We start from the raw sequence: 18,127 nt of genomic DNA, 5'->3' as shown, positions 1-18,127 counted from the left end.
CCACCCTTGGAAAGCAGGCGGAGGAAGGAAGCAAGTCCTCGGGGGCCTGACAGATGGGGCTGCAGCTATGAGAGAGTCCCCCTCCCCTGCCCCACCCCACCTCTGTACCGCTTCCCAGTTATGGCTCAGTCAGAAGCCACATCTCAGCGTAAACCTCACAGGCAGGGAGAGAGGCGGATGTGTGCCAGTACAGACTTGCGCCTTGCACAGAGATGCCAATCTGGCACGTGGACCCCTCTTGGCAGGGAAAGAAGAGGCTCAGCAACTGGCTCCTTTTCCTTGGTATGGTTTTCGCCCAAGTCCTCATTCTCTACAGAGATTACTCCCCCTTTCTCCCTCAGGGATGTATGTCCATGGGAGCCCCCGTCAGGCACAGGAAAACGACACAGAGGCATCACAGATGCCCAACCCATCCACAGAGATTCAACTGTGCTCAGCACTGGTGATGAATGTCATGCAAACACCAAGTCACAGCCCCACGCTTACCTCCAATCCCTACATCCCCAAAGTCAAGGAGAGAGGCAGGATAACACAGGCGTTAAGAGGTTAGGGGCCAAGAGCCAAAGCGACCCCAACTGAGCCCAAACCCTACGACTTCTCACCCATAAAGTAAGGACAGCCATAGCACCTACCTCAGAGAGTGTAGTGAAAAGTAAATGAGACAGACACACGTGGAAAGCACTTAGCCCAGTGCTAGGAATATGGTGACTATCATGGAGTACCGTGCATTATTATGCCTATTGTATTCTTATCATCAGTCCTTATTATTTCAAAGCAAAGTTTAATATCCCCTCGGCCTAGCTTGTTTGTTTGTTTTGAGATCTATACCACTGCTGTAGATTTAAAAGTAGAAGAATCAAGTAGAATAATATTTTGTTATAAATGTGTATTAGAAATGATTTGCACAATGATGGGCCCCCACACTAAACCCCCCAGGGAAGTTCCAATTTCCCCTGGGGGGAAGGGAGGACATCATGATTCTTCTCCCTTTAAATGAATTATCAAAAGCCAAAAAAAAAAAAAATCCATGCATTTGAGAGTTTTCATCCCTAGAGATGCAGGAGCTGGGAATTCCTAGAGCAGTGGTTCTCAACCTGTGGGTTGTAACCCCTTTGGCTATCGAACGACCCTTTCACAGGGGTCGCCTAAGACCATCCTTCATATCAGATATTTACATTATGATTCATAACAGTAGCAACATTAAGTTATGAAGTAGCAACGAAAATAATTTTATAGTTGGGTCACAACATGAGGAACTGTATTTAAAGGGCCAGAATGTTGAGAATCACTGTCCTAGAGGCTGAGTCCACACTGTCTTAGTGTATGAAGTGCATTAACGGGGCAGTTCTTGCCTCTAACAGCAACGGACCCCAGCTGCTGTGGAAGAAATGGGAAAAGCAGCCCCACATCTCAGCCATGAGGCCTCAGGTCAATTGTGAAATCTGACTTGAAGAGAGAGGAAGCTCATCTTGACCCCATGTGGTAATGAGCATGAAGTATGACCTGGCCTAGGGAGGAGCTCCAGGGAGGGAGCAGTTCAGAGAAAACTCAACAGACTTGGGCAGCAGAATAAAGTTCTCCGGGTGCCCCGCCAGCCTCACTGCTACTAGGATAACAGGTTCTCAAACAAGGGCTTCTCCACTCCCACGGAGATGGCTTCACAGATGACCTTTCTTCTTAGAAATGGTGTCCCTTTGTCCGAGAATCCTCCGCTATGCCTCTGCACCTCCCTCAAAAAACTTATATTAAAATTATCTTCCTCCGTCTCTACCTCCCTCCCATTAGGCCTTTAGCTCTTTGTGGGTAGAAACCACACTTCATCTTTTTTTTTTTTAATGTTCTCATGGTGTTTAACTATCACATAGTTGACACTCAGTAAACATATAGTGAAATAAAGAGTCTGGGAGTGAAGTCAGACAGGCCAAAACCACATCCATAAATAAAATATGCTTAGCTTTATTTTACCCAGTACTTTCAGTAGAATTCATTTTTAAAACAAAGTACTTTTCATTTGCTCTTTGTTCAACCACTCAGGAGTATCATCAATGCAAACCTGTGGACTGGCTTTCATTTTGCAAATCTGACCTCTCCCTTTGAAATCACTGATGCGTATGTTAGGTCCCTGCCCACTGACTTGTGCATTCTTAGAGGGACCAGGACAGTAGCCGTGAACCAATGACACCTAGAATCTTAGGCTAAACCAGTTGGATTCTCTTTTAAAGGTTCTTTCTGCAGACCTCACAGCCTGAAGCACCAGGCAGCAGCCCCTCCCACCTCTTCCCATAATCTGCTGGCTCCATTGCAACTACCGCTGATGCAAGACCCTGAAGAATTCATCTCTAGTACAAGGAGAATAAGTCCTTGACTGAGGCCCAGTTTTGCAGAAATTTTGCAAGGTCTCACTCTTAATTATGATAGAGAATGGCACTCTGTGGCTATTAATATTTAGTGGAAGGGAGGATGCTATATTAACAGTTAATATTTATTAAGTACTTACTATAATATACCAAGAAATGGGTCATATACCACACATAGATTGTCTCATTTTATCCTTATCAACAACCCTATAGGTTAGGTACTGTCATGAATAACCTGAGAATATGTATGCTTACCTGGCTGAAAACTCAAAAGGTTAAGGAGAAGTGGAAGTGAGGTTTAAATTTGGGCCTCTCAGATCCCTAAATCCATGCTGAGTGTCAACACCATTATCACCTTGTTTGTAGATTTCTGGCATAATTATGTCCTGACAATGTCCCACACAAACCATTAGCAGAAGTAAGTCACTGATATCAAAGAGGGGAACCACCCACCCCACCAATCTAAAGAGCAAAAGTAACCTTTAAACATGATCCACTTTCCACACAAGAGACTAATTTAGGGGAAATTTCTTTCGATTCAAAATAATGATGCTAAGTGGGAAGCAATTTAAGCTTTACAATGGCTTCATCAGAGCCTCATCTGTCAAATCCCCAAATTGTGCTCCCAGAACACGCTTCTCAATACAGAGAATCAGCAGGGAGTATAAATGCAGATGTGAAGCAAACAGGTGGAAAGCAGGGAATCAGTGTGATCTAATGAGCATGATCCAGTCTTAATGCAACGCTGTGCTCATGGCCACCATCTTCACTATCACTGCCACCGCCACCATCACCGCCATCATCATCACCGGCATTGGTAGTACCTTCATAATTATGTCCTTTGAAGAAATGAGTCTTCCAGGTACCCAGGTAACAGGCACTGTTTACAATACCAGGAGAGTGCTTTTTCCATCTTTCTCTCTTGATAGTGGGTTATGAGTTAGCAGCGGTGACTAGCAACTCTATTACCGTTACTAACATAGTACACTAGAATTAGTAAAACTTCACAAAACCATTGCAAAACTTTTTGGAATTTTGGATTTGGCATAACAGCAGAAGGCTGGTACCCACCTCACACCCCGTATTGCAAGTATCAGGTTCTTAAACTATTTGATAAAGTAAAATCTAAATGATAAAATACACAGCAAAGATTAAGGAACTGCCTATAGAAAAGTCAACCCACAGCCCTCCATTTGTATTTATACCAGAGGGCAACAAGACAAGGGGGGCAGCCCTATGCTCTGGGGGCAGAACACCGCAATTCACAAACTCACAGCAGGAGACCTTGACACCAGACTGAGCCCGGCTTTCAGAGAGGTACTGCACTGGCTACTGGGCCTGCAGCATTTCAAGGGACGTTTTTTTCTTTCTTAAACAGAGAGGAAGGGAGAGGGATAAAGAGATACCAAGAGGGAACCACTGATGGGCTTCCTACTGCACGCCCCCTACTGGGGGTCAAGCCCACAACCCGGGCATGTCCCCTGAATGGGAATCAACCGGTGACCTCTTGTTTATGGGTTGACGCTCAGTCACACAGGCTGGGCTCAGGGACATTTTTGTCTTCTGGGGTACTAAGCAGGAATCCCTTCTAATCTCTATTGGGGCTCATTTGTAGGAACCAGTTTTCACTGAAATTGCTATGATAATTTATTTTCTGTCCTCCCACATGTACGGGATGGCACATCATGCACCAGTAAATTTGTTTTGTTTTATTGCTTCCTATGTAACAATATACAATGATAGCAAAGTGTTTCTTTTACGACCTGTGAATTTATGCTTTTTCGTGGGTAATGGAATATAACAGCATGGAGACTTATGCTTTCTGATTTGATTCAGTATAGAGCATATTGTATTTACATACACCAAACAATATTATCCCTTCCAGCCTATCTCAAAATCTCTTTCAATGCAAGATTTAAAGTGTTTTTAAATTTTATTCTTTATAAAATTTATGTCCATCTAATACACCTGTAAAATCTTATATGTCAGTTACATAAAGTACATAACAAAATTCATGTATTTGCTACATAAACAATGAATCATTGGTCAAAACAGTCCTGCTAACATAACAGCTAAAGCACTCTATACACTTACTAAAAGCCAGGAAGTACACTTAATGCTTTCAATATTTGTCTCATTTAACCCTTACCACAACCCTATGTGCTGAGTACTATTATTATTCCCTTTTGTACAGATGAAGAAAGTGAGACTTAGAGCAAGTTTTGTCAACCTTGACACTACTTACATTTTGGACAAGATCGTTCTTTGTTATGGTGCACTGTAGGATGTTTCGCAGCACCCTTGACCTCTATCTAGACGCCAGCAGGAGACCCTAGTCCCAGATATGACAACCAAAATGTCTCCAGACACTGTCAAATGTCCCCTTGTGACAAAATTGCTCCCACCTGAGAACCACTGGCATAGATAAATTAAGTAATTTACTGAAGATCACACACTTAGGAAATGGGAGAGCCAGGCATGCTGATGCTAGAATGTATGCTATCAACAAGTGAAATACAGTGCTAGTCACTCTGTGATAGTTTAAAGAACATAAATTTTGCCCTCATCAGTTTGGCTCAGTGGCTAAAATGTCAGCCTGCGGCCTAAAGGGTACTAGGTTCGATTCCTGTCAAGGGCACATGCCTGCGTTGTGGGCTCGATCCCCAGTGGGGGGTGTCAAAGACTGCCTATGTGCTTCACATACACTATTTCATCCTGGGCTCCCAAGAACCCTAGGAAGCAAGTTATATTATTTCCATTTGACAACAAAGAAACTAGTGTTCTGTTAAGTAGGGGAATCTACCCAAACCTTACACAGGATTTGTGCTAGAACTCAGATTTCAAGCTAAGTATAGGTGACGCCAAGCTGCTACTTTTGACCCAACCCTATGTCCTTCTCAGTTCATGGATAAACAAAGACTACAGACATGCCTCTTCCAAAGCATGTTCTCGATTTAGTCTACTCCCTCCAGCTTTGCTTAGAAATTTTCATTCAGATCCCCACCCCTGACATCCCAAAGTTATGGGAATAAATCCACCAATGTGGCTCATAAGTTGAGCATTGACCCAAGAACCAAGAGATCACTGGTTTGATTCTGGGTCAGAGCACATGCTCAGGTTTCAGGTTTGATCCCCAGTAGGGGGCATGCAGGGTAGCTGATCGATAATGTTTCTCTCTCATTGATGTTTATCTCTCTATCCCTCTCCTTTCTTCTCTAAGGTATTCTATAAGAAGAGGAAGAAGAAGAAAAAGGTAAAGATAAAAATTATGAACAACAAATACATACCTTTCAACAAATGAATCTAAAAATGAAGTGAATAAAAAATCTGATGAACAGAATAATCTGGTGAATATAATAGAATCAGGGGCATAGAATCAGGGAGTGGACTGACAATTCTTGGGGGAAAAGGGTGTGGGGGATGCGGGAAGAGACTGGACAAAAATCGTACACCTATGGATGAGGACAGTGGGGGAGGTAAGGGCAGAGGGTGGGGTGGGGTGGGAACCAGGTGGAGGGGAGCTATGGGGGGGGAGAGAGGAACTGTAATAATCTGAACAATAAAGATTTATTTTAAAAAAATAAGAAGGAGGAGGAGGAGGAGGTTGTTGTTTGGAGAGGCAAAGGGAAAACTTCAAGCAGTGACCTCAAGAACTCTGAAAAGGGATTATCATATTAAATCAGAGGCTAGGAAAATATAGAATGAGTTTTATCCAATTCTATTTTTGTTATCTACTTTTTATGCATAATGAATTTTATATTTTTAGGGTTGCAGGGGGGTATTTTCATTAAACTTTCCTGAGAGCTTTAACTTTTGGGTTGAGGCCAAATTTGAAAATTTTCGGGCATAAAATATCCTGATTAGAAAAAACAATTGATGGAGTGGTGAAATGAATTCCAAAAGGCCTATCTTTCTGACCCTTTGGTTTTATTCAGCTTTGAGTGGCTTCATGGGGGTGGGGAGCTTCCACAGCTGTAAAAAAATTATGGAACCACCAGTGTGGAAAGAACTCAAGAAGCTTTTGGCATCTCAAAGACCTGCCTTTAAGTCCTAGCCCAACCCCTTCTCTGCTTGGTGACTTCAGTCAAGTGACTTACTGTCCCTGAATCCCTCATCTGTAAAACAGATGAATTTAGGTGAAATTAGGAGTGTCTAAACCAAGAGTGATCTAGCTGGTGGCCAAAGGACCATCACTATGGGGCCAGACTCTGTCACCCACCCAGGGACCTCCCTGCTCATCAGCAATGCTGCTCCTTGCCAGTGATTCAGTTACAGGACACAGAGTGCTGGCCATGTTGGGCTTTCTTGCGGGAGAACCTCAGTAATTACAATCAGAGAATATCATTTTTAAGCTAAAGGAACCAGAGCCATACTCATGTTTAACCTCATCACTCTACAGATGAGGACACAGGAATCACAGAGGAGGATTTTGACACAGCTAAATTAAGGCAAAATCCTGACCTGGTTCTTAATCTTTTACCCACACCAGTGGTTCTCTAGCAGAAATGATTTTACCCTCCAGGGGCCATTTTTGGTCATTACAACTAGGGGAAGTGGGATTGCTACTGGCATCTAGTGAGTAAAAGCTAGGGATGTTACTAAATGCACAGAACAGCCCCCACATTGAAAACATCAGTAGTACCATGGTTAGCAAACTCTAACCTGCACTGTTGGACTCCGTACCTCCAAGGACTCCTACTGTTGGAGGTTGGACTTGGCCCAATTTGGAAGTTCTTATCCATGATTGAGTCAATTGTGCCTCTTTAGCATTGAGGGACACTGGGATTAGGAAGGATTTAGAGCCTTACCTACTCAGGCAACTTAAAATCTGGGTTTAAGTTTAAACCACAGTGATATGCCCAGCATGAGCTCTACCAATGTTTTAAAGACATAAGTGGGCCTTACTAGACAATCTAAGAAAATGATTCTCAAAACTATTTTGGCAAAATATCATAGAACAACCAAATAATGTACACCATGCAGTTATCAAATATTCATTCTAATACACCTTAAATAAATACATTTGACACTGCATTAAATACCTCCAAGATTTGTGGTTTGAATGGAGGAAAGAGAAATTGAAGCATTGATGTAGAACGAAAGTACGCTCAGAGTTTCCACCCAAAGCTAGAGTTCCATGTTAGAATAACTTAAATAGAAAAGAAAATCAGAGTCAATGATCCAAGCAAACAATTATGTACTTTCTGATTCTTGCCCATGCATGCCATCTGGCTTGCTGACCTCATAGGATTCCACCCTGGCCAGTAGGAAGGCCAAATTGAGCCTGAATGTGGGAGTATCTGATGATCTGCAAAAAAAAACACTTATGAGTCATCTATCAATCTGAGCTTATTTATCCACAGTTTCACCTGGTAATTCTGACTTTAGTTCTGACCCATGGTAGCAATATATAGAGCAGTGATGGCGAACCTTTTGAGCTTGGCATGTCAGCATTTTGAAAAACCCTAACTTAACTCTGGTGCCATGTCACATATAGAAATTTTTTTATATTTGCAACCACAGTAAAACAAAGACATATTTTTGATATTTATTTTATATATTTAAATACCATTTAACAAAGAAAAATCAAACACAAAAGTGAGTTTGTGTGTCACCTCTGACACGTGTGTCATAGGTTTGCTATCACTGATATAGAGCATCCCAATCTGATTCACTCAAAAATTCAATCCACATTTAATAATTATGTCCAGGGCACCATGCTTTGGGGGAACATATTCCCTATTCAATAAAATCACAATGATGCCAAGAAGAAAAACATGCACCCAACTAACTCTTATACACAGAATCAGGGCAGCAGTAATTGGAAGAGCAAGATCTCTTTTAGGTGGAAAATCAAGAAGGCTCCATGAAACAAAAAATGGCCTTTGAATTGGATCTTGAAGAAAGATGGGATTTCAGCACATAAAAAGAGAACATCCATGAATCAGGGTGATAGAAAACACAAGGCAATTCTGATATGACAGTCAGTGAGGCATATGGGAAAGGAGATTGGACCATGGGAATGAAAACAATGAGAAGGAAAAGCCCACAACCTGTAAGAGACTCATGTATCATGGGTGACAGAGGAGACGAAAAAGGTCAAGTTGAAGAAATACACACAACAGAACATATAAAGTGACTCAAAAGTTTGGATCCTGGGTCAGTTGGAGAATAGTAGTAATTATCAGACCTGAAAATAGAAGAGGAAAGAAGATTGAATTGTGTCAAGATGCTTCTCTGGACTCAGAAAATGACAGCTCAGCACCAAATTCATTCCTGCGACTAATATCAGACTCAGTTCTTGAGCTACTTACCACATCTCAGCACCCTCTCTCACCATATCTAATTCCTAACTCCTGTTACACAGTCTTTCTGGGTCTATCTCCCTAAACCTGCTCCCCACACTCCTGCTGACATAGACAGAGAGTGACTATAAGACATGAGTGAGTGGCAGTTGCCTGATATTCTGAACTCTGACCAAACTATCTATGTAGACTCTGTCACCCTCCTTTTCCCCCGGCTAATACAGTATTTATAGGCCCTTTCCCATGTTAACTGCCTTGGACGTTACCCTTTGTAGGATAATGTGTCCATCTGTGACCTACGTTCTAAACAGACCTCTTTGCTACTCTTTCTGATCTGCTCTGACATCCTACCACTCACTACAAAATTGCTCTCATTTAGTTGGCAATCTTGGAATGTAAAGTGGACATATTCTCATAGCTGATGCACATGTTCTACTTCGAAAATGTATTAGTCATCACAAGTACAGAAAAATACTTTTCAAAGGACTTCATTGTTTGGAGGATCCTCTTGTCCCTGATTGCATCATTAATCCTTAGGTGCTAAATGTCAATACTACTAAGGTAGTAGTAGTATGTGGGATTGATTATCCATAAGTATGTAAAATATGTGCCTTGATTTGTTCTATCACTGCTTTACCTTCCCCAACCAGTTATTTAGCTGTCATTTTTCATTGCAAAGGTAGACAACAGTCCACAGAACCTATGTTAATGGTGCCCAAAGAGCTTCAGAATCCACAAGTCTTAGTATGTCCCAGGAATGAAATAGGGGCATAATTCAGCAGAAGATGCACCTGCTAACACAGTGATACAACTACTTAGAAGGCAACTTTCCCAAAGAGTGATATCCACTCACTTTCCACCCTCTACACATGAAAATCTATTTTTAACAGCAAAGGTGGTGGTGCTGTTGATGACTCATAAGTATGTTAATTTGTGATGGCTGATCATGGGCAATCTTGACTAAGGGAATTATTTGCTGGATTTAATCAATTATTGGGCTCATCAAATGTGATTACATAAAAATCCAAGTGAAAGAAGGCATTAGACATTTGAGAGGGAAAATAACTCTTTGTTTGCCTTGCAATAGAGAGAGTTCATTGTATTATCTACATGTGCGATATCCACATGACTGATTGTCTCCACATATGTTTGTGTCTCAGGCTGTCTTCCTCCTAATGTCCAGAATATTTTTCAGCCATTTGCCCTTTTGAGAAAATGCCTAATGAATCAGCAAGACATACAATTTTTAAAGAATTAAAAACATGAAGAAAACAAAGAGAAAGGATTCTGAACTATCCTACTAGACTTTAATAAGCCCATACTTTCAAGCACAATAAATAATAAGCAATAGTGTAGGCTATCTTTGTGATATAGTGAGAGAAATGAGTATCCTATATAATAAAAGCCTAATATATTAAGTGTCCAGTCATCCGGTTGGCCGTTCAACCAAAGCGTAATATGCTAATGATATGCTAAGGTTGCTTAACCGCTCACTATGACATGCACTGACCACGGGGGGCGGGGGGGGGGCAGACAGTCAACTGGTTGACCAGTCACTATGACGTTCACTGATCACTGGGGGGAAGATGCTCCGACCAGTAGGTTAGCTTGCTGCTGGGGTCCGGCTGATCAGAACTGAGCAAGATGGGCCAGAAATGCCCTGGAGCCTTCCCATGGTCCCTCCCTGGCTGGCCAACCTCCTGCATCCCTCTCCGGCCCCAATTGTGCACTGGTGGGGTCCCTTGGCCTGCCCTGCACCCTATCACAATCCGGAACCCCTCGGGGGATGTCAGAGAGCTGGTTTCGGCCCAATCCCACAGGGCAGGCCAAGAGACTGGTGCACAAATTTGTGCATCAGGCATCTAGTATAATGTAAGTTCCTCCCAACAGACCTAATTGTTCTCAATGACCTTCAATACTGGTATCTCTTACAGTTTTTACCAACTCCTATTATAACTATTTTGTTCACCTATGTCTAACCTACAAGCCTGTGTACATCTTCACAAAGGGTGTTTCCTACAGATCTATTTCCAGTATTTAGTTAAGTGTATGACAATAGTAAGTACTAATGGAAAGATTCTTGTAAAGTACTATGCAGGTGACTATTGGTACAATATGATTATCAAAAAGATGAGAGATGCCTTTGGATAACTTCAATGACTCACAGAAATAGTTCTGGATTTATACAATGAGACATATGAAAACCGGACATGTGTCTGCAGAGGTCCTCGGGTTTGTGACTATGCCTTTATTTGTACCTCTGTCTTCGGTTATGCTAACCAATCACACCATTCACTAACATAAAATCATGAGCAAATAAACAGTTGTTTTAAACCATTAGTTTAGAAATGGTTTACTACTCAACCCATAGATTAGTAGACATGGCTCGATCTCATATGAAAATATGTGGGTAATTAAAAAGAAAGTTCAAATCAATCCTCTACTACTTTGTACTTTATATAACTTCAGTGAAACTGGTACAAGACAATCTGGATGTTGTTCTTTTACATCAACATAAAAAATGCAACAGCATTCACATCAGATATGTAAAAACATGCTTTCAAAAATAATCAACATAGTAATTTGAAACTGGACAGGTCTGAGCAACTCTCTTGTAAGACTCCCTCTTACCTGTCCACTGATCGCTCCTTAAAATAAAACTGAGACAACTTTGAAACATCTCATACTCCAGGTTAACACCACATGAAAGTGATATGTTACCTTTTACTACTGAAGACTATTATGCTCTCTAACTTGAGTGTTTAATTTACATCCTGTTCAGTGGTTCATATCCAATTACTACCATGTGCCCGATGAACCTGAACGAGACACAATTATTTAGCCATCTGTATAAGCTCACTATATTTAGGAAAGACCAGCAATCTCTAGGAAGCTTTAAAGTCTTAGTCCATTTTCTCTCAAAGATTTGTGCACCTCTATCATGCATATCAAATTACCACACCACCACTGTAGACTATTGACTTTATTTGGAAACCATACGACACAAGAGTCTCTGCTATGAGATGATATACAAAAATAATGCTTTCAAAAATAATTGACATAGGAATTCCAAACTTGACTCACCAGAAAAGGTAACATTCAAGTGGTCATCTGAAAGCATGACCACTTGTCGATACCTACTGGCATTCTACCTGCCTCAGTGATTCTTGATCTGAATGTCATTGGTTTAAAGCTATGACACCAAAGTCAAATACAATCACTGAAAAGCACACACGAGCCTTTGAGACTAAGGCGTGGGCTTTCAGTGCTTGGTGAACAAACGGTCTAAGCAGCTCTATTTCTTTGGCACATGCTGTCCAAGCTCTTCTCAATGAAGCAGAGTAATGGAGGGTGATGATGGATGAGAGTCTTCTTTAAATTGCCCTTTCCACAGTGAAATCGAAAAGATATCACTGCCCTTCAAGAAATTTGTACCTACACTTTGAGCTCAACAGCACTTTGTCAGCAAAATGGGCAAAGGATAATTTTAGACAAAGGAGAATTCAAACACTAAAACGTGTAAAGACCCGTTTGTGCTCTCATCCATATACCTGCAGCACACACCCCCTCTTCTCCCCCCGCCCCCATACACAGCCCCTCTCTGGCCAAGTTTTTAGCAAAATCACCAGACAGCTCAGCATGAATATGCTTTTCAATTCCCCGGGCCCACTCTCATGTGAATGTAGACACTCACTGGGCCATGCTGAATGCCTACGATCAATTTTTAATTACAACAGCAGTAGTGATCCGAGATAAAGCAGGCAACTGAGAAGGGACCAAGAGACAGTTTATTACAAATGAACGTCCACCATGACCAAATTTGCAGAGTTGTGCCCCAAATGACTTGAGCAACCAGCGGCCCTTTCTCAGAAAGAGGCTCTTACCTCTGGGATGTTTTCTTATATTTCCTCCTGTGGGTAAAGAAGCATAAACACGTATCAGGAAAGGGTTTGCGATAGGCAGTGGGTTAGAAAAATACCGCTTCTGTGGGGATGGACAGGGAGGGGAACTCTTTGTAGAAGGAACTCTCTGTGAGGCTTGGGGGTCTCATGTTAAAAGCTTTGGATTATTGTGTTATTTTGTGGCCAGATGCATATAACCAGAGTCTTAACAGTTACAAATAGCAGCCCAAGAACTTGAGGGCTCAGCCCCCTATGTTTTTTCCTTTCCCTTCTGAGGGCACTGAAGCATCTTTGCTGAGGTCAAACTTTAAAGCCATCAGGATCCAGGTTCAAATCTCAGGTCTTCCATTTATCAGATTCATGGGCTTGTTGAGGTGTAAAGGGCCAGAGGCTTATAAAGCACTTCTTTTTCTGGCAAATAGTAAATGGTTACTAACCATTGGCTCCTAGCACTGTCACTATCCTTACTGTTACCTCCATTGTCTAGCACTGAAGTCTCTTTAAAGATGTGCCTTTTAAAATGTAAATGCATAATCATGCAGCTAAACCATAAAATCAGACACCAGGTCTTCAAAGAAGAAGGAAGGGAGGAAGGGGAAATTAGAAGGTCTAAAGGCAGAGTCCTGAGAGCAGCATTAGCACCATGCTAATGGCTCAGCAGTGGGCTCAGTCTGGAGGGACACCTCCCCAGGAAGCAGGAGAGACTGAGTCCGTCTCTGCTATTTACAGTCTCCACGTAGCGTCGGGACAATCTATTGGGCTCAGGGCTTCTTCATCTATCAGTGGGCTAACACCTACCTGGCTCTCTCACCTAGGACACAGTGGCATTGGAGGGGGAAATGGCCATGGGAATTTCCCAGGATCCCCACGTTGTTCACGCCCAGCTCAGTTTTTGTAGACTCTGAAGACCCTCAGAAGGGTTTTGATCGGCTTTTCACTGGAGGGGATTGGAGGAAAGGCACCTCCAGGAAGCGCAATGCTTCCCAGTCACCCTCAGTTCCACACCTGCTTTCCCATTACAGTCACTGCACCCAGGAAGCCAAGCCACTGATTGGCTAACAGATCGGTATGTCACAAGTTTAAAAAAAGAAAAAGCACAACTGTTTCAAGTTCAGGATCCCTATGACCTGTTACATCTCTGTCCAAATGGAAACATGCATGGTAGCGTTAGGTGTTAAGTGAAGAAACGTCATGCCACACAGAACCCACAGCGGGATCCTACCTAGATGTGTGCTGACATCTATTCATCTGAAAGCAAACACAGCAGAATGACAGCCATGACCCCAGGTAATGGGTTATTGGATCACTTCTTTTCACTTTATGGATTTTCCAAATTCTCTTTTTAAAATGAGCATTATGAATCATATTGGAAAAAAAGAAAATATTCATACACCTATACATACATAGTCACATATACAGATAGACACGCATATATAGGACTATTTGGATCTACAGAGATATTTACCTGTGTGCGTTAGATCATGTAAATCGGGAGGAGGGCCAGCTCACTGTGTAGCTATAAAGTGGGAATAATCAGAGCACCTCTCTCAGGAGCTTGTGGGGGGAAATGAGTGATAACCCACCTAATGTTGGCTCCCAGAGGCAGATTCTCTGTAAGCTTCCCCCCTGCATCCCAGCACCTAAGGCAGTGCCCTGCATTCCCTCCAAAAGCTGTGCTGCATGTGTGCTGACTATCCACTCTCTCATACATGTACCCTCTCACCAGTGACCTATCACTCACACTCTCTAGGCAGTAGCCGAGGGCAGAGGTTTCATCGACAGGCATAGAGCATAGTGAGCTGTGGGTCTGCCTTTGCCCTTGGTCCTTGTTAGAACTGCTGTCAAATGAACTGGACTAAGGAGTCTTTAGCAGGAGCAGAAAATGACCCATTGAGAGTGCAAAGATCGACATTAAGGGGGAAGAAACGCCCGATGGACACAGCTGGCTCCTACCCAAAGCCCAACTAGCTCTATCAGCAGAGGGTGTCTTCAGAGGCCGGAAGAAGGCAACTTTAGCTCTTGGCTTCCACGGAATTCTCCCAGCATCTGCCAAGCACCGTACAAAGGCACTGCTGGGAGCACCAAGACAGTCAAAGATAAACAAAAATAATAGCTTCCATTTTCCACACCTACCAGTAACAGGCACTTAACATACATTGCTAATCCTCATGATAACTCCAAGACCCACTCTCTGAAAGAATTTGAATTCTAAAAAATGAAGTTAAGACATGTACCTAAAGTGTTGTTTTGTGACCATAATCTATACAAGGGTTGGCTAAAGAAGCTTTATGGAGGAGGTAGTCTAGATTGATGGCGGGGTGAGGGGGGAAGGTTCAACAAGGAGAAATATGTCAGTAGGAGGCAAGCAGGTAAGGAAAGCACACCGAGCAGCCTCAAAAAGCCCACCCAGTTCAACCCAACCAGATATGGAGGAAAACAGCAGGTAATAAGGCTGCAAAGTGCCTAGGACAAAGTTTTCAAAAGTAGTAACATTTATACTTATTTTTTTAAAGGTGACACCTGGGAAAAGGGATAACCACTTACTATGCCTTGTCTCATCTTTGCTTATGTGGAAAGACAAATATGACAGACTTGATTCAAAACCCAATTTCCCCTCCTCTCTAGCTATGAGACCTCAGGCACGCTCTATGCAAAATCAAGCTTTAGTCTCCACATCTATCGTGTAGAAGGAGTTACCTCAGAGGACACAATGGACTGAATTTGCCAGGCACTCTGCATGCCATATAAAGGGCATTCTAAAAAGTGTAGTTCCCTTTGCCCCTTGTTTTGAGCCTCTTGAAGTCAGGGGTGCTATTAGATGGATCTCTGTGTCTATCCCAAGGGCTTGCACGTGGTTGGCACACAACGAACGCCTGTTGGCCAAATAGCGGAATCATTTGCACCTGCCACTCACACCTATCAAAATATGGGGCATGTACTTAGGACACCCAAAGAGAGACCAAATCTGGTTTTCAGTCCAGCTCCCCTTCCTGCCACTCACTCCCCGCTCCAGAGATGCATTCTTGGCTTCACGGGTCATGAAGGTCTCCCTCCCCATCTTGCCCCTTTTAGACACAAACAGCTCCCAAATCAAGATAGCCAAATCCAAACAGTGTCATCTTATGCTGGAGTTGAAAGGTCAGCACTTAACGCACAAGAGAAAATGCAAGTCCATGGAAATCACTCTATCGAAGATCCTACTCACAGAGCAGCGTGACTGGCAAGGCTGGTGAGGCCGGACCGAGCCCTTCTCATCCTTCAGTTCTCAGCGGAGACATCACTTCCTCCTGAGAACCTTCCAGGGCCTCCCAAACTCAGAAGTGCCCCTTTCAGTGTCGCTGCATTTGTCACTCCAGGAGGTTATGATCTGTTATGCTGGTGGCAAGAATGATGGCTTGTCCGGAACCTGCTAGAGTTTCTCTCTTGCCAGACACAGTGCTTGGCAGATGCCAGATGCTCATTATATTGTTGTGGAATGATGAGTTTATCAGGAAACTGATCCCCAAAATGCTTTCTTTCTAGTGATGTCCCTCTGTTTGCTGAGGATTCCCAAGCAGTGAGGCATCTCCCACAGCCGTGCTGTCTACACAAAGGAGGGAAGCGATGGGAGAAGGCTGGGGGCTCAGGACTGTCACCTTTGACCTCTTACAGATCCTGGGCAGTGCATCTCACATTATACGGATGGAAATGGGGCTCAGAGAGGTTACGTAACTATCTAAGGATTCAGAACCTTAAAGCGGATCAGACCGAAAGCTAACTCTGAGGCCTTCAAAGAAAATTGGGGAAATTAGGCAAAGAAGTCAAAGCCAGGAGGAAACTTAGGCACGAGACAAAAACAAACAAAACCAACAACAATAGAACATAATGGGTTCTTTCCATCCAAACACAGGAAATGAGCTGGAAAAGAAGCCAGTTTATTTTCGGCCTTTTGTTTTTAAAAACGTCAATAGAATTTACCCCTGATCACGCCCTGAAAGACCGAGGGAATGTTTTCACATGGTCTGTTTGGGTGTTTCAAACTTACTTTTGATAGATGATTTTGAAACTTGGAGCAATGCAACACTAATCTCAAGATTCATGGAGCCCATTGAAGCTGATGGCAAAAGGAGAGAATGACGGGGAGCTGCAGTGCTGTGGGAGCTAGCAAGGTTGGTGGGGTGGGTGATGGAGAGAGGGCAGCGGCTGGACCAGGCAGAAGACAGGTCATCCAACAGGGCCAGGCTGAAAACCCCATCCATGGAGGCCCAGAACAGTGCCTTCCAAACCGTACCCAGAAGGGTCCCTGCTCTTCACATACAGGCACATGCATGTGCACGCGCACACACATACAGGCACAGCACTGTCTGTCTGTGTGTTTGTTTTAAGGAGAAGCATTACAGCACAACGCTTCAGATCTCTTGCCTGAGCTCAAACCTCTTCTCCAATGTTTTGTGTCTAATAAGCCATGTGAATTTTAGCAACTTTCATCATGTCCCCAACCACCAGTCTCCTCAACTGTAAACGTAGGTAACAATCATACCTGCTTCACAAGGCGGGGGCGGGGAGCTGAATGGAAAAATGAATCTACCTTTTTGCATTTGGCACAGTACTGGGTATCCAGTTCATGTCAAAATCAAGTTGGTGATTGTATTAACAACAACAGTACTGAACAAATAATGGTATTGTAATTCAATCGGTTTCCAAATTTTGTGTTGGGATGAAAAAAGTCATTCATTGATTTACAGGGTAAAGAAAAACGGTCGAAGATTGATTTTGAAACTGGAAAATTGAATACTCCCAACTCTCCCTATCTTAGAAAACTTGAATCACAAAGGAAGTGGGTGCTAATCTCAGTTCTGCTAAGAGGAGGAGCTGAAGCCCTGCCCAGCGGCCTCCTGTCCCCTATGCTCAAGCTGTACACAGAGACACCACCCACCAGAGGCCCCAGGTACCTTAGCAGAACAACACACTTCCCTCTAATACAGTGGTTCTCAACCTTGGCTGCACATCAGAATCACCTGGGAATCTTTTTAAAATGCTGATTTCTGGGCCTCATCATTAGTAACAAAGAAACAGAATTTCCGGAAGATGAGGCTGAGAACCACTGCTCTAATATGACAAGGTAGGCCATCACTCCGACGGCAGGAAAAAAGAAAGTGAGGGTGTTTAAAAACTGGACACCAACATAATCCCTAGGAATGTCTAAAATTATCTTTCAACAAAGATCCTTTTCATCAACAAGAACCTAAAAACTGAACCCCCATGAGTTGCTTACACAGAATCCCTAAGCATCCTCCAAAAGTTGTAACGTTATGCCGAGATCACAAGTGCTATAACAAGAGTTATTGATTGGCCCATATCCACTTAATTTCACAAGCAAATTAGGACTCCTGGTCTTCATTGAAAATCAATGTCTGTTTAAGTTTTTCTAGGAAATTGTGGATTTCCCAAGAAGTATTAAATGGGGTGTGCACGGTATGTGTGCACATGTATGTGTGCATGTGTATGTGTAAACCTGTACCTGTGCACATTCGTGTACAGACAGAGAAAGTGATGAGCTTGGAAATCAACCCTCAAAGTCTTC

The 18,127-nt window shown here is 42.9% G+C and overlaps 1 protein-coding gene across 6 annotated transcripts in view; it reads right to left on the bottom strand.

The window, feature by feature from the left end:
* PDE1C (phosphodiesterase 1C) overlaps positions 1 to 18,127 on the bottom strand; it is a 184,626-nt gene that overhangs the window by 156,707 nt on the left and 9,792 nt on the right. For all 6 annotated transcript variants that reach the window (XR_436249.1, XM_006774920.2, XM_006774921.2 and 3 more), the window contains exon 2: positions 12,547 to 12,573. Coding sequence is in view for 5 of the 6 variants with exons in the window: in XM_006774920.2 (XP_006774983.1) it covers positions 12,547 to 12,573 (27 nt within the window). In the remaining variant the exon portion in view is untranslated. The remainder of the gene's footprint in view (positions 1 to 12,546; positions 12,574 to 18,127) is intronic.

The sequence above is a fragment of the Myotis davidii genome, unplaced genomic scaffold, assembly GCF_000327345.1.
Source record: "Myotis davidii unplaced genomic scaffold, ASM32734v1 scaffold125, whole genome shotgun sequence".
NCBI lineage: Eukaryota > Metazoa > Chordata > Mammalia > Chiroptera > Vespertilionidae > Myotis > Myotis davidii.
Note: the sequence above shows the minus strand (reverse complement) of the source record. Positions and strands in the feature narration are given on the sequence as shown.